At 43.7% G+C, this 22,851-nt stretch overlaps 1 protein-coding gene across 1 annotated transcript in view; it reads right to left on the bottom strand.

Moving 5' to 3' along the window:
* Positions 1-22,851, bottom strand: part of GNPTAB (N-acetylglucosamine-1-phosphate transferase subunits alpha and beta) — a 644,942-nt gene that overhangs the window by 32,414 nt on the left and 589,677 nt on the right. The window contains exon 19 of the mRNA XM_085653265.1: positions 19,106-19,273. Coding sequence (XP_085509391.1) covers positions 19,106-19,273 — 168 coding nt within the window. The remainder of the gene's footprint in view (positions 1-19,105; positions 19,274-22,851) is intronic.

Below are 22,851 nucleotides of genomic sequence, written 5' to 3'. Positions count from 1 at the left end.
ACCACTACATATATATTTTCACCACATTAAAAAGAATTGTTCTTATATTACACACAAAAGGTACTCTCCTCAAAAGCATAAATATGTACTGTTGGAATTGATGGAGGCAACCAAACAAATACAAAAAGACACGCCGACGCGCGTTTCGGTGCAATCACCCAACAGTGAGGGTGCCACCTTCTTCAGGGCGTAAATTTTATGCGTTTCTGTTGTCCGAGGGGCCTGTAAGAATATATGAAGAGTCATAATGTCTTATTGAAAGTTATACAGAATTTTTTTTAAATATTCTAATTCATACATCAGTTACACATGTTAGAGAATTTATGAATAAATGACATTTATTTGTTGCTCAATTAGGGACAAATGGTGTAGCCAGCAAGAACTCAAATTGGGTTTCCATTTAATGGATCAAAAATATTTGTTTTTAGAAAATACAACATAAATTGTCAAAAAGGAATAATTTAAAAGCAACTGCACATTTCATGCCACTTCTCACTCGATGAAATAAATATAAAGGAACAAGAAACAAATGGTAGTGACCCTCCTGGGGTCCATGTGGCAACTGTAGAGATAACATCAGAACAGAAGCAAAAACAAAGGATGAAAAAAGGGGGGGTCTAAATGGTAATGAATTAAACACTCCCCTAAATTAAATCCTAAAGTACATCAGTATCATAGTAAGGACATCGCAGGATCGATACTGGAAAAGTCCAAACTATCAGCGTCCTAAATAGGACGATATACATAGAAAGAAACACACATCTATTGGTGGCTAAAGTAAGAGAGTTGACATAATTTGCATATTTAAAGATAGACGAAAGCTACTTGCCTGGCAAGTTGAGATGTGACAAATCTTGAAGGGTAACTCCAAGTTCAGTGAAAGCAGGTAGAAAATAGCAACGTTTCTATTTTTGGGAGTAGGTCGATTCTTTTAATAATTTCAGACTAAAAGAAAAGTAAACCAATAAACATATTTAAATTAGAACCGCCCTGGGTAGTGGTTTTCATATATGATACAGAAACCAGTAGCTCATATATGATAATAATCATAACTAAAAAAAAATTAAATCTGGAAACTGTAGTGCCTTGTATACCAAGTCATACTGGTGAAGGCACAATGATGAATTGTGTCTGGAAACATAGTTTCTCAAAAAAGCGTCAGGGGAGAGCTTAAAGTATTCGTATGTTCAAAATAACTGCCTGATTTAAAGTTTCTAGGTCTCGTCTCATTTTCAATAGAGATGATAAAAGCGGCACGATGAATATAATAGGGTAAACATGAGGACGACAATACTTCTGTTTTTCAAATAAACGTGAAGCATGCTTAGTGCTAACGGCTTTAGATCAAATATCAGATGCTTCACTCGTACCTTTAGAGCTGTAGTCCGATAGTCAAATACCAGCTGATCACGTTGTTAAATACCAAGGTGGATGGAAACAATGTATCCGTGGTCACACACTAATACGGATATGTCAATCTTAACGTAGCGATGTTGCTAGAATGAATGAAAAAAACATAGAAAATGATATGGTAAAACACCATAACTAATGGGTGAATTGCCGACAAAGCTAATTTTTTAAAAGAGTAATTAAAGACGTGTACAGTCCCGCATGGGGTACCAAAACAGGGGAAAAAATCTTATGTCTGATCTTTACCTTGTGTAAGCATTCGTGATGTGCCACGCTGGTACGTCGTAAGAGAAGCGTCCTTTCGGATGAAATGTTACCGCTGCAAGAAAACGCGCGAAAAGCGGGTGTGTTGATGGGTCTTTTAAATCAAAGAGATCAACCACTCAGAGGACGCTGGAGCCGTGACATCAGAGAGCACGTGATCCGAGCACAATCGTAATGAAACTAAATAAAGATCCGAGTTAAACGGGGTAAAGAATTATACGGTCAGTTCATAGACCAAAAGAAGCGGTTCACCAATGAGCCGGCAATAAAGAGGTGCATAATCTCAGAAGCGCTTAATGTGCACTCGATCGTGAAAAGCGACCACAGCAGTCCAAGTGATACAGACTTGGGTTCGTAACATGCTCTACCAATATGTGGGAAAGTAACCTGTCTCTAAGGATTCAGCTAGAATGATGGCAGACTTAGATGGAAAATCTGGCCATTTATATATCAAAATTGTTAACACCCGTCCGGTCAGCTACGGAGATAGGATGCTTGTAAATAAACATAGTGTTCTTTTAGATGGAGATTAGATTAAAGAGGTCATGGATATGTACCAGATTAGAACCACAACGGATGAAGATAGTTAAAAACGGGCCAGCAGAATCTTAATCATCGGAAAAATTAACTTGTAAGGGTTATAATATTGCATTTTCCCACGGTAAGGACTCGTTTAGGCCATTTTTTTGTGCATCAAGAAGAAATATCCAAAAAACCTCACGTTTTTTACGAATGTTGGTGATGTTAGTGCCCTTAAGGCTGTGTATTTTTTCAAGTATGGTGTAGCGTAAATCACTTTCATTGTGATTCGCCTCTTTCCAGTCGGATACTAGTGGGGCTGAGAGGTTGTTGCGTCTTATGTTCGATTTGTGTTCTCCAATGCGTACCCTGCATTCCCTGGCGGTTTCTCCGACATGGGGTAGTTCGCAAGGGCATAGAATGACAAATAAAATTCGAAGTGCGGCAGTTGGTCATTTCCCCTAGTTCCACTGAACGGTTGCGAAAGTTGATTTTCTCGCTGACAATGGCATTGGCACATGCGTGGCATGTTCCACATTTGTGGTGGCCACGGATAGGTTGGTTACCAGTGATGGATTTCTGAACAAATGTAGTCTTAGAATTTGTGAATTTGGCCTTAACTAACAGATTCCTCAAATTTTTGTTGCGTCTAAAGGCAAACAACGGTTTGGGAATCCTAGGTGCATCAGAGTCAAGGTTTAATAGGTGCCACTGGGAATTAACAATATGTCGAGTTTTGTTGTTAATCGAGGAATGTTTAGTTATGCATACCAGTTGTTCGGTATGTTTTTTCTCTTTGGGAACAAATAAGGAGTCACGATTGTAATAGCGGGCTCTTTTGAAGGCATCGCGTACCAATCTTTTAGGATAACCTCTTTGGATGAATTTCTGTTTCATTGATTCTGAATGATGAAGGTAATCTTGGATAGAGGTGCAGTTTCTACGGAGTCGTAGAAATTGCCCAAATGGGATACTGTTCTTCTGACTGGATGGATGAAAGCTGTCAAAATGAAGGAGAGTATTTCTCGATGTGGGTTTGGTAAAGAGTGAAACTTTTAATTGGGTATTCTGATGTTTCACAACCACATCCAAGAATTCCAAACTTTGGTTACTAATCTGGGCGGTAAATCTCAGATAGGAGTCTGCTAGATTGATCCATGATAGGAATTCGTCGAGTTTCTCCTTATCGCCCTGCCAAACGAAAAATATATCATCGATGAAGCGTGCCCAATAACGGATGTTCTCGTAATATGGGGCCACTTCGTTGTAGATGTTCTTTTTTTCAAATAGTCCCATATATAGGCAGGCCACACTTGGGGCACATGATGTCCCCATGCTGACTCCTTTGGTTTGATGGTAGATGTCTTCATCGAACTCAAAGTAATTTTCCTCCAAAACAATCTTGAGGCATTCCATTAAAAATTTGCTGTTATGTAGAGTCGTCTGAGTTTCAATGATATCCTTAACTACCATAAGTGCGTCTTTCTGTGGGATGTTTGAGTATAAGGATTCAATATCCATTGAAACTAAAAATTCTGTATGGTGGTTGAATTGAAGGCCTTCAATTTTGGATATAAAATGTCCGGTGTCTTTGACATATGACTCCAAATTAATAACCAACGGTTGTAAGAATTTGTCGATGTATTTGGACAAAGGTTCAGTTGCTGATCCAATTGTGGAGACAATCAGTTTCATGGGGGGATCATTTTGATTTTTGTGTGTTTTGGGGACCCCATAGATAATGGGGAACCTGGTGAATGTGGGAGTGAGAAATTCTGCTTCTTGATGACATATTTCTCCCTGTTCAATCGCAGTTTCAACTGAGCGTAAGATTCTCATTTTGAGTTTAGGTTCAGGGTTATTCAGAATCTTAGTATAGTGTTGGGGGGATTCCAATAGGTTATCCATCCTTTGTTTATAGTCATCGGTGTTGAAGATGACAATCCCGCCTCCTTTGTCACACGGTTTTATTGTTACCTCAGAATTCTGTTTGAGTTTGGTTAATGCTAATTTTTCTTCTTTGAGTATGTTATTAGAAGTATGTAGTATAAATTTGAGGGCGTTTTGAATTTTATTTAACACCGCCTTCTCAAATAGTTCCACTTCTTTACCAACTTGTTCAATGTTTGGTGTGAAGTTGGATGGTGGTTTAAGTCCCGACAGATTATTGTCAGGGACAGAATCCATGATGTTTTGAAAGAAGATTTTTAAACGTACCTTACGAAAGAACACATGTAGGTCCTTGATAAGTTTGAATCTATTGAGGTTCATAGAAGGAACAAATGAGAGGCCTTTCGTTAAAAGTGTTTCAGTAGAGTTGTCCATTTGGTGAGATGATAAGTTAAAGACTGGTATTTTGGTTAAGTTCTCCAGTATTGGTTTTAGAAGAAGGCAAGAAAAAGCTAGAGGAAATTACATCTGAATTAGAGTCATTCAGCGAGTATCTTTTGAAGAGAAAAACTGATAAACTTAGAAAGGACATCAGATTATTCTCTCAAGAGCGGGCTTATCCATATCTCTCGGAGCACTTTTATGCCCCAACAAGCGAATACACGGCAGGTTTACAACGTGACAACAAGCGTGTAGTAACATTTTCAGACACCACAGACTCAGACAGTGAAGGATCCCCTCACTATAATCCACAATCTAGAGTTGGTTCAAACAAATATCAGGGACAAAACCGTTTTTTAGGCAACCGAAGGGGCGGATTTCGCCAAAGATAGTAAAACCAATATCAGAATCAATATCAAGGTCATTATCAAAACTCACATCAAAGAGGTCATTTCCAGGAACCTCCGACAGATCAGAGGTTCCAGGAACCAGCACAACCACAGAGATACATCCGCACACGTCAAAACCAATACTGGAGAACTTAACCAAAACCCCAGTCTTTAACTTATCATCTCACCAAATGGACAACTCTACTGAAACACTTAACGAAAGGCCTCTCATTTGTTCCTTCTATGAACCTCAATAGATTCGAACTTATCAAGGACCTACATGTGTTCTTTCGTAAGGTACGTTTAAAAATCTTCTTTCAAAACATCATGGATTCTGTCCCTAACAATAATCTGTCGGGACTTAAACCACCATCCAACTTCACACCAAACATTGAACAAGTTGGTAAAGAAGTGGAACTATTTGAGAAGGCGGTGTTAAATAAAATTCAAAACGCCCTCAAATTTATACCACATACTTCCAATAACATACTCAAAGAAGAAAAATTAGCATTAACCAAACTCAAACAGAATTCTGAGGTAACAATAAAACCGTGTGACAAAGGAGGCGGGATTGTTATCTTCAACACCGATGACTATAAACAAAGGATGGATAACCTATTGGAATCCCCCCAACACTATACTAAGATTCTGAATAACCCTGAACCTAAACTCAAAATGAGAATCTTACGCTCAGTTGAAACTGCGATTGAACAGGGAGAAATATGTCATCAAGAAGCAGAATATCTCACTCCCACTTCCACCAGGTTCCCCATTATCTATGGGGTCCCCAAAACACACAAAAATCAAAATGATCCCCCCATGAGACCGATTGTCTCCACAATCGGATCAGCAACTGAACCTTTGTCCAAATACATCAACAAATTTTTACAACCGTTGGTTATTAATTTGGAGTCATATGTCAAAGACACCGGACATTTTATATCCAAAATTGAAGGCCTTCAATTCAACCACCATACAGAATTTTTAGTTTCAATGGATATTGAATCTTTATTCTCAAACATCCCACAGAAAGACGCACTTATGGTAGTTAAGGATATCATTGAAACTCAGACAACTCTACATAACAGCAAATTTTTAATGGAATGCCTCAAGATTGTTTTGGAGGAAAATTAATTTGAGTTCGATGGAGACATCTACCATCAAACCAAAGAAATCAGCATGGGGGCATCATGTGCCCCAAGTGTGGCCTGCCTATATATGGGACACTTTGAAAAAAAGAACATCTACAACGAAGTGGCCCCATATTACGAGAACATCCGTTATTGGGCACGCTTCATCGATGATATATTTTTCGTTTGGCAGGGCGATAAGGAGAAACTCGACGAATTCCTATCATGGATCAACCTAGCAGACTCCAATCTGAGATTTACCGCCCAGATTAGTAACCAAAGTTTGGAATTCTTGGATGTGGTTGTGGAACATCAGAATACCCAATTAAAAGTTTCACTCTTTACCAAACCCACATGGAGAAATGCTCTCCTTCATTTTGACAGCTTTCATCCACCCAGTCAGAAGAACAGTATCCCATTTGGGCAATTTCTACGACACCGTAGAAACTGCACCTCTATCCAAGATTACCTTCATCATTCAGAATCAATGAAACAGAAATTCATCCAAAGAGGTTATCCTAAAAGATTGGTACGCGATGCCTTCAAAAGAGCCCGCTATTACAATCGTGACTCCTTATTTGTTCCCAAAGAGAAAAAACATACCGAACAACTGGTATGCATAACTAAACATTCCTCGATTAACAACAAAATTCGACATATTGTTAATTCCCAGTGGCACCTATTAAACCTTGACTCTGATGCACCTAGGATTCCCAAACCGTTGTTTGCCTTTAGACGCAACAAAAATTTGAGGAATCTGTTAGTTAAGGCCAAATTCACAAATTCTAAGACTACATTTGTTCAGAAATCCATCACTGGTAACCAACCTATCCGTGGCCACCACAAATGTGGAATATGCCACGCATGTGCCAATGCCATTGTCAGCGAGAAAATCAACTTTCGCAACCGTTCAGTGGAACTAGGGGAAATGACCAACTGCCGCACTTCGAATTGTATTTATGTCATTCTATGCCCTTGCGAACTACCCTATGTCGGAGAAACCGCCAGGGAATGCAGGGTACGCATTGGAGAACACAAATCGAACATAAGACGCAACAACCTCTCAGCCCCACTAGTATCCCACTGGAAAGAGGCGAATCACAATGAAAGTGATTTACGCTACACCATACTGGAAAAAATACACAGCCTTAAGGGCACTAACATCACCAACATTCGTAAAAAATGTGAGGTTTTTTGGATATTTCTTCTTGATGCACAAAAAATTGGCCTAAACGAGTCCTTACCATGGGAAAATGCAATATTATAACCCTTACAAGTTAATTTTTCCGATGATTAAGGTTCTGCTGGCCCGTTTTTAACTATCTTCATCCATTGTGGTTCTAATCTGGTACATATCCATGACCTCTTTAATCTAATCTCCATCTAAAAGAACACTATGTTTATTTACAAGCATCCTACCTCCGTAGCTGACCGGACGGGTGTTAACAATTTTGATATATAAATGGCCAGATTTTCCATCTAAGTCTGCCATCATTCTAGCTGAATCCTTAGAGACAGGTTACTTTCCCACATATTGGTAGAGCATGTTACGAACCCAAGTCTGTATCACTTGGACTGCTGTGGTCGCTTTTCACGATCGAGTGCACATTAAGCGCTTCTGAGATTATGCACCTCTTTATTGCCGGCTCATTGGTGAACCGCTTCTTTTGGTCTATGAACTGACCGTATAATTCTTTACCCCGTTTAACTCGGATCTTTATTTAGTTTCATTACGATTGTGCTCGGATCACGTGCTCTCTGATGTCACGGCTCCAGCGTCCTCTGAGTGGTTGATCTCTTTGATTTAAAAGACCCATCAACACACCCGCTTTTCGCGCGGTTTCTTGCAGCGGTAACATTTCATCCGAAAGGACGCTTCTCTTACGACGTACCGGCGTGGCACATCACGAATGCTTACACAAGGTAAAGATCAGACATAAGATTTTTTCCCCTGTTTTGGTACCCCATGCGGGACTGTACACGTCTTTAATTACTCTTTTAAAAAATTAGCTTTGTCGGCAATTCACCCATTAGTTATGGTGTTTTACCATATCATTTTCTATGTTTTTTTCATTCATTCTAGCAACATCGCTACATTAAGATTGACATATCCGTATTAGTGTGTGACCCCAGATACATTGTTTCCATCCACCTCGGTATTTAACAACGTGATCAGCTGGTATTTGACTATCGGACTACAGCTCTAAAGGTACGAGTGAAGCATCTGATATTTGATCTAAAGCCGTTAGCACTAAGCATGCTTCACGTTTATATGAAAAACAGAAGTATTGTCGTCCTCATGTTTACCCTATTATATTCATCGTGCCGCTTTTATCATCTCTATTGAAAATGAGACGAGACCTAGAAACTTTAAATCAGGCAGTTATTTTGAACATACGAATACTTTAAGCTCTCCCCTGACGCTTTTTTGAGAAACTATGTTTCCAGACACAATTCATCATTGTGCCTTCACCAGTATGACTTGGTATACAAGGCACTACAGTTTCCAGATTTAATTTTTTTTTAGTTATGATTATTATCATATATGAGCTACTGGTTTCTGTATCATATATGAAAACCACTACCCAGGGCGGTTCTAATTTAAATATGTTTATTGGTTTACTTTTCTTTTAGTCTGAAATTATTAAAAGAATCGACCTACTCCCAAAAATAGAAACGTTGCTATTTTCTACCTGCTTTCACTGAACTTGGAGTTACCCTTCAAGATTTGTCACATCTCAACTTGCCAGGCAAGTAGCTTTTGTCTATCTTTAAATATGCAAATTATGTCAACTCTCTTACTTTAGCCACCAATAGATGTGTGTTTCTTTCTATTTATATCGTCCTATTTAGGACGCTGATAGTTTGGACTTTTCCAGTATCGATCCTGCGATGTCCTTACTATGATACTGATGTACTTTAGGATTTAATTTAGGGGAGTGTTTAATTTATTACCATTCAGACCCCCCCCCCCTTTTTTCATCCTTTGTTTTTGCTTCTGTTCTGATGTTATCTCTACAGTTGCCACATGGCCCCCAGGAGGGTCACTACCATTTGTTTCTTGTTCCTTTATATTTATTTCATCGAGTGAGAAGTGGCATGAAATGTGCAGTTGCTTTTAAATTATTCCTTTTTGACAATTTATGTTGTATTTTCTAAAAACAAATATTTTTGATCCATTAAATGGAAACCCAATTTGAGTTCTTGCTGGCTACACCATTTGTCCCTAATTGAGCAACAAATAAGGAATATGCTACTTACCAGTATGCATCTGTTCTTGGCATGTAGAGCTGCAGAGTTGTACACTTAGCATAGATCGCCATCTGGTGTTGGGCCCGGATGTTTGCAGTTTGTTTTTCTTCTTGGACAGTCTTTGGAAGTCACGAGTTTGGTGACTCCTCCTTCGGTCCGTACTGCGCATGGGCTTCGGCTCCATCCTCAGATTGTTTTTCGCCAACAGGGAAATGATGGAGCTTGGTAATCACAGTGAGAAACCCATGTGTGTAGTATCTAAATAAGATGTACTGGAACGGATACAGGTAGCCGGGGAGGCGGGTGGGCGTGTACAACTCTGCAGCTCTACATGCCAAGAACAGATGCATACTGGTAAGTAGCATATTCCGTTCGAGGCATATGAGCTGCAGATTGTACACTTAGCATAGATTATATAGCAGTACCCAACCCTAGCGGCGACCACCGGTATCCGTTGCAGTGGTTTGAAATAGTGTCTTTAGTACAGCCTGGCCCACTCTAGCTTGCTGCTTGGAATGCACATCTACACAGTAATGTTTTGTGAAGGTGTGCGGTGTAGACCATGTGGCTGCTTTGCAGATGTCATCTAAGGGTATATTCCCTAGAAAGGCCATAGAAGCCCCTAACTTTCTTGTAGAATGGGCTTTAGGCGGAACAGATAATGTTCTTTTAGCCTTTTGGTAGCAAATCTGTATGCATTTTACAATCCACCTAGCTATCCCTGATTTAGAAATGGGGTTGCCTTTATGTGGTGGAGAGAAGGAAACGAACAATTGTTTAGTCTTCCTGAAGGGTTGCGTTCTTTGTATGTAGTATAGCAACGCCCTTTTCACATCAAGTGTGTGTAAGGCCCTTTCCGCAACAGATTGGGGTTGCGAAAAGAAGACAGGTAATTCCACTGATTGATTGAGATGGAAGGGGGAAATGACTTTGGGCAGAAACTTCGGATTTGTGCGAAGTATGACCTTGCTGTGATGCATTTGTATGTAGGGTTCCTGTATGGTGAACGCTTGTATTTCACCAACCCTTCTAAGGGAAGTGATAGCTACAAGGAAAGCTGTTTTCCAGGTGAGAAACTGTAGCTCACATTTGTGCATTGGTTCGAAGGGCGGACCCATTAGTCGTGTGAGAACTAAATTTAGATTCCATACAGGGGAAGGTGGTGACCCGGGAGGAATTACTCGTTTAAGGCCTTCCATGAAGGCTTTAATAGCGGGCACTCTGAAGAGTGATAAATGCTGTCTGTTTTGTAGATAAGCAGCGATCGCTGCTAGGTGTAGGCGTATGGATGAATATGCCAGGTTACACCTGTGAAGATGGAGCAGATAGCATATGATGTGCTGTATGGATGCATCTAGAGGGTTGATTGTATTATTACGGCAGTAAATTACAAATCTTTTCCACTTTGCGGCATAGCATGCTCTAGTGGTAGGACGTCTGGCTTCCATGATGATGTTCATGCAATCAGGGAGAAGGTTAAGGTATCCGAATTCTAAGATCTCAGGAGCCAGATCGCCAGGTTGAGCTGAGCTGGGTCCGGGTGCCTGATTTCTCCATGGTTCTGGGTTAGGAGGCATGGGGATAGGTGCAGTTTTTGATGTGGCACCACTGATAGTTGTAGTAGCGTGGTGTACCACGGCTGCCTGGCCCACGTGGGAGCTACCAGAATGAGTGTGAGGGAGTGCTGTTGTAGCTTCCTGACCACTAATGGAATTAGTGGGAGAGGTGGAAAGGCGTATGCAAATCTGCCTGACCAGTTCATCCATATCGCATTGCCCTTGGACAATGGGTGTGGGTATCTGGCGGCGAAGCTTGGGCATTTTTTGTTTTCGTGGGTGGCGAAGAGGTCTATCTGAGGATGCCCCCACTGTTGGAAGAATGGGTGAAGAACTTGTGGATGCAGCTCCCATTCGTGTAGTTGTTGCGTTTGTCTGCTGAGCAGATCTGCCATGGTGTTTTGTACGCCTGGAACGTGCTGTGCCAGGAGAAAGATGTTTTGGGGAATTGCCCATCTCCATATGCTCTGGGCTAAGCGGGAGAGCTGGGGAGAGTGTGTCCCCCCCTGTTTTTGTATATAATACATCGCAGTCATGTTGTCTGTGCGAATGAGGACTGCTTTGCCCGAAATCTGTTTTTGGAAAGATTTTAGGGCTAGAAAGATCGCCAAGAGCTCCAGATGGTTGATGTGGAGCGATTTTTGCTGTGGCGTCCATAGACCTTGCATGGTGAGGTGTAGGAGGTGCGCTCCCCAGCCGGAGAGCGATGCGTCCGCTGTTAGAATCACCTGAGGAACCGGGTCCAGGAACGGCCGCCCTTTGGAAAGGTTTGTGGTGTTCCACCACTGCAGAGAGTGATGTGTGCGGCCGTCCACCAACACCAGATCCGTCAGCTGACCCTGGGCCTGGTTCCACTGTTGTGCTAGGCACTCTTGAAGTGGACGCATGTGGAGTCTTGCATGGGGCACTATGAAGATGCAAGACGCCATCATTCCTATGAGCTTCATAAACACTCTTGCTGGAAGAGAGTGTTGAGGAAGGAATGTTTTGCGTAAGGCTTGAATACTTGTGATTCTCGCTGAGTTTGGATAGGCAATACCCTTGGAGGTGTCTATAGTGGCCCCGAGATATTGCTTTGTGTGAGATGGTATGAGGTGGGACTTTTGGTAGTTCACCGTGAAGCCTAGCTGGTGGAGCTGTTTGTATGTTGCACACATTGGTGGTAGGACGCGGCTTTTATCAGCCAGTCGTCTAGGTAAGGGAAGACGTGAATATGTTGACGTCTGAGGTGTGCTGCTACTACTGCTAGGCATTTGGTAAACACCCGTGGTGCGGTGGTGACCCCGAAGGGGAGAACCGTGAATTGGTAATGTTGCCCGTCCACCACGAACCCGAGGTATTTCCTGTGAGAGGGGTGTATTGGAATGTGAAAGTATGCGTCTTTCAGATCCAAGGTTGTGAGAAAGTCTCCCTGGCAGAGGAGTGGGAGGACTTGTTGTAGGGTGACCATGTGAAAATGGTCTGAATGTATGTAGGCATTTAGAGGCCGGAGGTCGAGAATGGGTCTGAGGGTCCCGTCTTTCTTTGGTATTAAGAAATATAGGGAGTAGACCCCTAGATTTTGTTGATTGACGGGGACCTGCTCTATAGCGTGTTTTTGGAGGAGTGAGAGTACCTCTTGTTTGAGCAGTGTGGAATGTTCTTGAGACATTGGACGGTGCCTTGGTGGGATATTGGGTGGGGTAGATGTTAGTTCGAGACAGTACCCTGACCGAATGATTTGGGTCACCCATTTGTCCGATGTTATGGACTCCCATGTGTGGATAAAGTCTTGTAGTCTGCCCCCGACCGGAGTGGGATGGTCTGGGGGGAGCGGAGGGGAGTCATTGTGCGGGTGGGGTGGCAGAACGGGTGTTGTTGGTTTTGCCCCTGCCCTTATTGTTGTTGCCTCTGTAACCACCCCTTTGATTGCCCTTTGAAAAGGTATTTTGAGGAGGGGACTTGTAGGAGGTAGAGGCGTTATCGGTGGAGGAGCCTCTGCCTGTGCCACGAAAGGACGAGCGTCGAAAGGAACGTTTAGAGGCTTGTGTTTGGAGTGCCCCCATAGACTTTGCTGTGTCTGTGTCCTTTTTCATCTTTTCCAGCGCTTCGTCTACCTTTGGCCCAAAGAGTTTGCTGGTCAAAGGGGTGATTGAGTATGGACGCCTGGACTTCAGGCTTGAACCCTGAGATCCTGAGCCAGGCATGGCGACGAAGCAGGACACTTGTATTTATGGCTCTAGAAGCAGTGTCGGCTGCATCGAGGGCACACTTAATGGAGGTGTTTGTAATTAGTTTACCCTCCTGTATCAGGTCATGAGCCTTGCGCTTGTGTTTTTCTGGAAGGTGCTGCATAAGAGCCTCTAGTTCGTCATAGTGTGCTCTGTCATATCGCGCAAGCAGTGCTTGTGTGTTTGCAATGCGCCATATGTTTGCAGCTTGGGAGGCGGTGCGTTTACCAGACGCGTCCAGAAGTTTAGATTCCTTGTCTGGTGGTGGGGCTTCTCCTGAGGATTGGGAGTTAGCCCGCTTTCTAGCTGTGGAGACAACTAGGGAATCTAGGGGAGCAGGGCCCTTAATGTATGCAGGGTCTGTGGGTGCCGCTTTGTACTTCTTCTCTATTCTAGGGTTCAGTACTCTGGCCCTGACAGGGTCTTTGAACACCTCTGTAGCGTGCTTGGTGACACCCTTAAGCATGGGTAAAATAGAAGTGGATTTGTCTTGTATGTCAAATGTGTCCAGTAGGAAGTCTTCTTCCACTGGTTCACTGTGCATGTCCACCCCATGGTAGTGTGCTGCTCTCTGCACTAAATGATGAAACCCTAAGGAGTCCTCTGGAGGAGACGGCCTGGATGGGTATAGGTCGTCCTGAGGTATATCTGGTATATCAGGGTTATTGTAATCCTCCCATGGGTCTGGGGTCCCTGGTGGAGTGGGATCCATTGGGACGTCCGCCGGGTAATTGTCCGGGTCCCCATCATCCGGATCTGGGGATGGGGCCGGATCGTAGTGAGGTGGAGGTGGCGGAGACCTGGGAGGGGGAGGGGGTGGAGGTGGTGGAGGAGGTAGGGGAGGCGGTAGTGGGGAGGGCACTCTGAGGGGAGAAGTAGCAGAGTCCTTCCTTTTGGGTGGTGGAGGAGGAGCCGGAGTATCAAGGCGTCTTTTCTTGATAATTAAAGTCAATAGTCCAGTCTTTGGATCTTTGGACAGAGTCTTTTGTAGAGGGTCTGGTGTAAACAGAGCCAGTGGCGTCGAATCGTCCGTCGGCACCGGTGATTTCGGAGCCGAGGACTTCGATGGTTTGTGTGCGCCATGCTTTTTTGGGGCCTCCTGTTTTTTCGGCGTCGAAGGAGTTTTCGGCGTCGGAGCGTCGGTGCCGACAGATTTATGTTTGTGTTTGGTCGGCACCGAGAGTCCAGGCTTCGGCACCGGTGGCTTCGGAGTCGAGCTGGATATTGCTTTCTTCGGTGCCGGATGCTGTTTTTCGGCACCGGGCGTCGGCTGGCTCGATCCCGAGCTGCCGTGAGACTTTGGATGCTTCGACACCGAGCCCGAAGGTGGGGTGATCGAAGCTTTGGTCTTGGTTTTGCCCAGGCCGGCAGGCGAGGGAGTAACCTGAGTCTCTTTGGTTTTGGGCGCGGGGGTGGGAGGGGGCACAGTACTCACGGCCCGCTGCGCCGGTGTGATGTCCTCCACGTCGGAGTCGTCGGCTTCGGAAGCGCTGACGACGTCTTCTTCCTGCTCGGTGTGTGTTTGCCCCGAAGCTTCGGCGCCGTCTCCGAAGATGTCCGGTGGAGCTGCAGACGATGAGTGCGCCATGGTGCGTCGAGCTTTTCGATCCCGGATGGTTTTCTTCGATCGAAAAGACTTACAGGCGGGGCAGTCTCTGGCCTCGTGTTCTGGAGAGAGGCAAAGATTACACACCTGATGGAGGTCGGTGTGGGGAAATTTAGACCCACATTTTGGGCACTTTTTGAACGGAGTCCTTTCCATCGGCCGGGACCGGAGTCGAGGAGGGCCCGAAGGCCGGTGCCGATGTACGGGATGGAGAAAAGTGCCGCTTCGAGAGATGAAGATGATGATGAAGAAACTCGAAGATACGAGGATTTTCCGTCGAGGCTGGAACCGTAGAAGTTCGAAGCCGGAGCACGAAGTATCACATCCGAGCCCGATGGCGGAAAAAAACAATCTGAGGATGGAGCCGAAGCCCATGCGCAGTACGGACCGAAGGAGGAGTCACCAAACTCGTGACTTCCAAAGACTGTCCAAGAAGAAAAACAAACTGCAAACATCCGGGCCCAACACCAGATGGCGATCTATGCTAAGTGTACAATCTGCAGCTCATATGCCTCGAACATGTCATTTATTCATAAATTCTCTAACATGTGTAACTGATGTATGAATTAGAATATTTAAAAAAAATTCTGTATAACTTTCAATTAGACATTATGACTCTTCATATATTCTTACAGGCCCCTCGGACAACAGAAACGCATAAAATTTACGCCCTGAAGAAGATGGCACCCTCACTGTTGGGTGATTGCACCGAAACGCGCGTCGGCGTGTCTTTTTGTATTTGTTTGGTTGCCTCCATCAATTCCAACAGTACATATTTATGCTTTTGAGGAGAGTACCTTTTGTGTGTAATATAAGAACAAATCTTTTTAATGTGGTGAAAATATATATGTAGTGTTTTGATTGGTTGTGTCAGGTTGAATGGTTTGTCTGATGAATATGAATGTGATATAATTGTTCATACAACCCTCTTACCTCTCTAATGGGGCCTTCTTTGGTTTTTGCATATATCCTTTCAAAAATCAACTGCAGTTATATTTGTAGTATCTGTTTATTGTAAGTATACCAATGAATTATAAAAATAAAAGTATAATCTTTAATCAAACTTTCTTGTGTTCTCTCGTTCAAATGGTATTGCCGCCACCGATTAGTTGGGTTATATATCAGTAAGATCCATTTGATCTATTATTATTTAGATAGGTAGAGCACAACTTTTGTGTTTGGTATTGGCTTTGTCCCCTACTGCTCTCCCTACATCAAAACTGGGGTACCTCTATTTTTAGTAAGCACTCTTCACAGCGGCAGCACCTGAAACAACTAAAAAGGTGCAGCAGAAGTCTTCCCACACCTCTCTACAGGGATCCAATAGCCAGGATTCCCCACTGGACCTTGTTCCCTCCAGTGTTCTTCTCTTCCTTATAGAGCAAATTGGTCTTTGCAAGCTGGCAGGGGCTTCAGGCAAGAGGGGCAGGTGGTCTTGAAGTCCCTGGCTGATGTCATTTCACCCAGCTGAGAAATTGGCAGGCTTAGGCCCCCAGTCCTGGTCACAAGCAGCAGTCTTGCAGAGCGTCTCCTCCTCACACAGCCCGAGGGACTCCTTGACAGTTGACAATTTTGTGAGCCTCAAGCTCACCTTCTTACAGTCCATTTCCAAATCTAAACACACACACACACGCGCGCCCACACGCACGCACGCACGCACACACACACACACACAGTGACTAGAGGTTCACACTTGGATGTCAGCCACAGTGATATGTGTATAAAAAGGTTACCCTACGCTTCAGCCCCATTCTCTATGATCCTCTTAACAACCACATCTCCATTTTTTGAGATGTGCCCAGGACCCTTCCAGTGACCTCTCTCAGAACCAGAGCACCTTTTGAAGCGTACTGAAAAGCCTGCCTCTCCTTCCTCCAGTGTGTCCCACCCAGCTTACAGGAATGCAGCAACCCACAAATCTGTCTGGGATTGAGGGTATCCCTATACCTCCACTCATGTTCCTCCAGTCAGTCCTGGGTCTCCCAAAATGGAACCCAGAGACTTCCATGTATTGTAACATTTACAGACACATATACACCCAGCATATGCATATGTCATACACTCACTGGACAGCAATAAATCCTTCATATATTGTACCATTCACAGGCACACATACACCCAGCACATGCATAAAATATACACGCACTGCATTATCCTTTTATTGTACCACTCACAGCCGCACGCATATACCCAAGCACATGTGTACTAAACCCACAGCGCAGCACTGCACATCAAACCCAATGTAGACCAAAGGTAAGTTAAGCACACAGCAGCAGACATTTGAAAGAGTGAGCCTGTAGGCTTCAACTCCAGTGGCACAGGTCATCCCCGTGCTCATGCTGCTTAACTCCTGGTAAAGGCAGAAGCCTTCCCCCACTATGTGGGTAGCACTTTGGGCACCCCTTCTGGGCCCAAAAGACCACAATCCGTGAGACAGGCCTATGTCACAGCATAAAGGCATGATATTTGTTTATCCATGACAACAAAAATCAGCATTTGGGATCCAAATATCATTGCAGCTGGGGCACTCAGGGCAGGGGTGCATGTCCATCACCATGCGAGGGACTTTTCTGTTCCAACATACACCTACTTGTATTGTGATATTTGGTACCAAGATCCTCCAAAAGGAAAAGGTTTAATACCACAGAAACATCACAAACACTCCGGGACTCCCAAAGCTATTCAGTGGCATGTCCACACCCAGAGGGAGCCAGCAATCAATACTGGGCATCCAGATTAGTTTCAACTAGCAGACAAGGCAGGAACTTGGACATTTCTTGGTGATATCTGAAATGAAAGATAACATTATGCTCAAGAGTTTGTAATCTGTGGAATGGTTGGGTGGCATTACCTTGGAATCATAGACTTTTTACTTACAGGTAAGAATCGAAGTGACACAAGAGGGACAATTCAAATCTTTCGTTTTTGCTCTTACAGTCTCATCAGTCTCCTGTTATTAAACATATGCCTGAGTTTAGCCATTATAAGATATCAGCAACTCCAGAATCATCTTTACACAAACAGCACTGTGGTTGATTTTAGAATGGGTTGTGGTGCAACTTCTGGTCACCATGTAATTGATTTCTTGATGGGCATCAAAACCACCCCAATCTTTATGACAAAAAGCATGATTTTCTTTTGGCTTTAATCAGAATAATATTTTAGAATCTTAGTGGCCCTGCGCCTGGAAGTTTTCTCAAACCCTGCTCATGTTTATGACCCCACAGTGGAATTACACGCTAGGGTACTGAATCCCCACCATCGTCCAATCTGATCCTGCCATTTCAATTTCATAGACACTTCATCCAGCCAGTAACGGATGATCACTCATGTGATGAAAACTGCAATTTCTTTCCTCAATTTTCAGAAATTCCAGAGGTCTCTGCTTACTGTAAGCAGCACATGTGCTAATACTCCATTTAGGTTGAAAACGTTATTGTTATGACAGCAAACAAGATGCATCAAGAATTTAAACCCAATCTTGGGTGCAACCATCTGGGTGCTTTGCAGAGCATCGAATTAAAACAAAACAAACAACCCCACAACCCTCACACCCCCACCCTGTCCACCCCCTCCCGTTTCCTCCCCAGTGCAAGCTGCCTAAACATAAGAGTGAAAGGTGGGCTTCGGGCATTGTTGCTCAATGCGGTGATCCATGGGGCGCATCTGGATTAAGCGCGGGGAGGTGCAAGAGCCGCAGATATCAAGGGCAGGATAATTCGCGGAACTCAGAGCATACCAGAGAGACAAAGGGTCGCCACGCGTCAGCAAAAGCAGCCCCATCTCCCTGAAGCGAGAAGGAGATGCGCTACATTTCCAGGACATACCATAAGCGGTGGAGCCATCCATGGAAAGTAGGTGACTTATCTGTGCCCCACAGGGAAAGTATGTTCTGTAATGCCGCCCCCAAAGCTATGCCTAATTGTTAACCTTTGCGGGACTTGAGAGGGTATGTTAGCCTGTCAGAGACCCAGAGGACCACATATTTCGGAAAGCGTAAGGGTGTCATGTCGAAGTGATAGTTAAAACTCCATTTAATGGCAAAGTTCCCTAAAGGCTAATATTTCGAGCTTCTATACAAGTAATCAGGTTGAGGTGCAGTAGACTTATCTTTAGAGTTAAAAAAGAGGGACTAGGCCCATTGTCTGTCTCCAATCTTCTCCTTTTCAAGATTAATATGCTGCAAGAAGATACATTCACAGCACTCCTGTTTTCTGTATGAAAAGTTCAGCTCAATGGGTCACCTGGTGGATGAGGATTCATGACCTAACTGCGGAACTGAGCAACAAACTGCCTTTATTTCTGCATGCTGAAATAGGCATTTTCAAAATATGGAAGATTTGTTTTTTCTTAACTATCAACACAGATGATTTCTCTAACTCATGTGACTAGTGCAAAGATGCTTCACAAAGTACCATAAAAATATGAATAATCTCACCATTCTCGAAGGTCCTGCATGTGGAGAAACCGGTTCCGATACTCTCTGGGCAGCTCAAACTGAGACTGTATGGGGAACATGGACTCATAGAAGTCTCGCAGCACAGCCTTGACCGTCTGAGCATCCTTATGGACGTGGTTAATGTTATCATTAAGGCATATAAACTTTCTAAGAAACAGAAGCATGCTGTTACACACCAGCCAACACACAATGCTGTTATCAATAGTTCTTAGTACACAAAACAATGAACAGTAATAAAATACACTACAACCATGAAATGCCAGTACCATTTGGCAATACCCTGATAGATGCACGAGTCACCACTAACATTTATGTAATAATCTTGCACAACCTCCTGCCATACAACCGTTTTTAAATGTCCTAAAATGCATTTGTTATAATTCATATTTTCACTTGGGTGCTTTATAAATTTAAAAAAATATAGTAAACACCATCGATTCTTTTTGCAATAATAATTATTGTTATCAATGCGTACACTAACCAGATATTTACTTGCTGCTGTTGTCATGGATGGGCACTTCGTCAGTGAACGTTCTTTCATCATCTCCTCCAAACATCACCTTCAACACCGAACAACCACCCCAAAAGATAACATTACTCCTTTCATAACCGGGTACAGTCTTAGATGATGTGACTTTGTGTAATTGTATTAGCCTATTTACCAACAATCCGAGTCGTACCTTGAGCAACGTCGAACTCTTGTATCATCTACGTAAAAGCAGGTCTTACAGCCTGCTCTCTAGACCGTAAGCTGTTGATTCAGGGGAGCAATGAAGATTAAGGTAATTACACCCCCCTCCCCTTCTGTCTTGGCCTCCCTCCACAACTCACCCTTAGTAAGGGACCATATGTTGTGCTCTCACTACATGGTACAGACATGGGAGAAAGCTGATTAGACAGGACAGACCTTCTCGAATATAACCCAATTTCACGCCCAATGGTCTCCACCGGGGTAGGTGTCTGACGGCACTAAGCTTTCCTCTATTAATGAATACTCCAGTGCGTCCAACCTTCGACGTTCTGAAGCGAGCCATGCAGTATCCCCTAACATTCAGCAGGCTTCTTTTGTGTGTTGATTTAATGACTGATTGAGAGAATACACAGGCATGAAAAGCATAGCATATACATATTTACAACAGGGATTTAAGGGAAGCAAAGGAGTGAGAGAGTAAAGATGACTGAATGTGACTGTTTCCTGTTTGGACAGCCAACAGAATGAGCGGAATCACAAACATGTGAAGGGACTTTTAAGAGTGGCAAAGATTAAGGTTGTCAGGCAAAGAATGCTTGGAGGCACACATCTAGCTGCCATTTGAAATAGGTAGGTAGGATATAGTCCATTTATGGCTTGAAAACAAGTGAACTTGGTGACAGTAGTAAGACATTAGGGTGTTCCTAAGAAGATTGATAGGGTTGCAAACCAACGATTATATTTAAAAATATCTTGATCGACAGTAAATAAAAACGTTATATCATATCTACATGACCTACACGTTGAAGGTCTGTTACGAACCGCCTTCATATCTTAAAATTTCCAAGACTGTGCCAACCCTGAAGAAAATGATTTGACAGCTAAAATGCAAGCACACATTAAACAACGAATGACAGAGTGTGCAGACAGCCATAGCGTTTTTGATGCTATGGCTGGTTGCTCATCACTCTTTTTCTTTTTTTTAGATGAAACTATTTTCTCTTTTTGCATTTTATTGGCTGCAGTAATTGCTCAGTGGGTTAGAAGCCTGTTTATATTCGGCACAACACGGATAAAACTTTGGATGTCTCTACCGTTCGATTAATTATGTTGCACAATGACACACAGCTGCCACATTTTCAGATCGTCTAAGTGTAACATTTCCACGGCTCCGGAGTACTTATGAGTTACATTCTACCGCCAAATAAGTGAGACTTCGAGTTAGACTTTCTCGCGAGTAAAACCACACAGGCCATGGAAAGAGATACATATCAGAAACTGCCTCCTTTTGAGGAAAGATCAGCCCTAAAAAGGTCTTGAAACTGCTGCAACTTCGGGAAGTGACAGGCCACTAACCTTCTTTCTGTTTCTAAGACGGCCATATTGTAAAGAGTTGTGGCATCATGATATTGAAGAGTAAACAAGTCCTTTGGTGGCCACACTTTATTAAAGTTGCATGAACGTGTACAAACACACACATTGTTCAATGTAAAAAACAGACTTCATATCTGTGCCCAGACGCACGACGCTACAAGCCCTCCTTATCCATGCCCGTGAGATCCAAATGGCCTTCAAGTCTTGAATAAAGGTTCCTTTGTGTTGAACCTACGTGGCCCATGTCGCACCCAGTGGTTGGCCTTGTCTGCCTGCTCCATGCTCTGCCTGTTCTTTTCTCCAGTGAGGCTCCATTCATGACAGGCTGGCACCTAGGCAGGACTGCTGCTGATAATTACCCGCAAACCTCAGCCCAAGCCTCACCATGCTGCACCCACCGTGCCAGCTGTTGTCAGAGAGAATGCTGAGGGGCAGGTTCAGCAGCCACGCTCCTGGAGTAGCCAAGGCATCTTCTGACCAGGCGGGTGGCTACAGGCTGTGGTGTTGATTATCGCTGGCAGGGCCGGACTGGCCGTAGCGGGCACCGGGCGTTTCCCCGGTGGGCCGCCAGGGTGGGGCCGGTTTTGGGCCCCTGGGGGCCATTTTTGTTACCGGGAGCTGGCAATTTCTGCCCCCTGTAACAAAATCGTTCGAAACGGCCCTGGCAAACAGCTCGGCTGCACCCCCATCCCAGGGTGGGCTGGCCGAGCAGTTTGCCAGGGCCGATTTCGGTTCCCAGTCCGGCCCGGATAGGGTGAATGTGACACAGAAACGCTACAGGGAAGACCAAAAAAAAAGGCTATTGTAGCAATCTAGTTTTCTCAGAACAAGTGCACAGCAACATCTGCATTTTTGGGCCATAATATAGAATACAGAGTTTGAAAGAAGAAGGATACTAGCAATAAAGTCAGGGTTTCTGCCAAATTCGTGGTACAATTCACACCTTTCCTTGCAGCCAACCAGGTTAAAATATGGCAGCAGTATCCGTGGTCCAACTTTGAATTCTAGCTCCCATTCCAAAACACTGAAAGAAGGGCGAAGGCTGGCAAGGCTAGATCAAAGCTCCCCTCTACTGCCTTCTCTGGCATGCATGGATTTTCAATGGCTCTTTCTTGCAGCAGGACATGCATGCACCGTGGTGGTGGATAAAAGTTTGCATTACCTGTGACCTTCTGGGAGATGGGTAATAAAAGGGATTAAACAAACTGTATATATTATACCAAAGTAAGGTATGGTGTGTGCACAGAGTCCAGTGGATCCCCAGAGGTATAGCAGAGGCTAAAGTAAATACCTTATTCTCTTTTGGGGTAGTATGGTTGAGCAGGCAGGCTTATCAGAGGGTAGTGTTAAGCATTTGTTGTACACACACTCAGGCAAGAAATGAGGTCACACACTCAAAGACTGAATCCAGACCAATTGTGTGTATGAAAAGTTGTTACTTTATTTTATTTTTTTAAACAATTTTTATTAGCTTATTCTTGTTACTTTGCATATAAGTAGGTATATAGGCATTACGATTGATTTAAGCAATACATTGGATTTCATCAGACTTTTCAAGGGTGTAGGAGTATATACTAAAGAAACACGTTTGGTTAGTGAACACCCTGTGACAGTCGTGTAATGGCGTAGTGGTCCTCAATTTTTTCCCGGTAAGGAGCTA

This window comes from Triturus cristatus, chromosome 4_1 (assembly GCF_964204655.1).
Source record: "Triturus cristatus chromosome 4_1, aTriCri1.1, whole genome shotgun sequence".
NCBI classification, from domain to species: Eukaryota; Metazoa; Chordata; class Amphibia; order Caudata; family Salamandridae; genus Triturus; species Triturus cristatus.
This window is presented reverse-complemented; position numbering and strand designations above follow the sequence as displayed.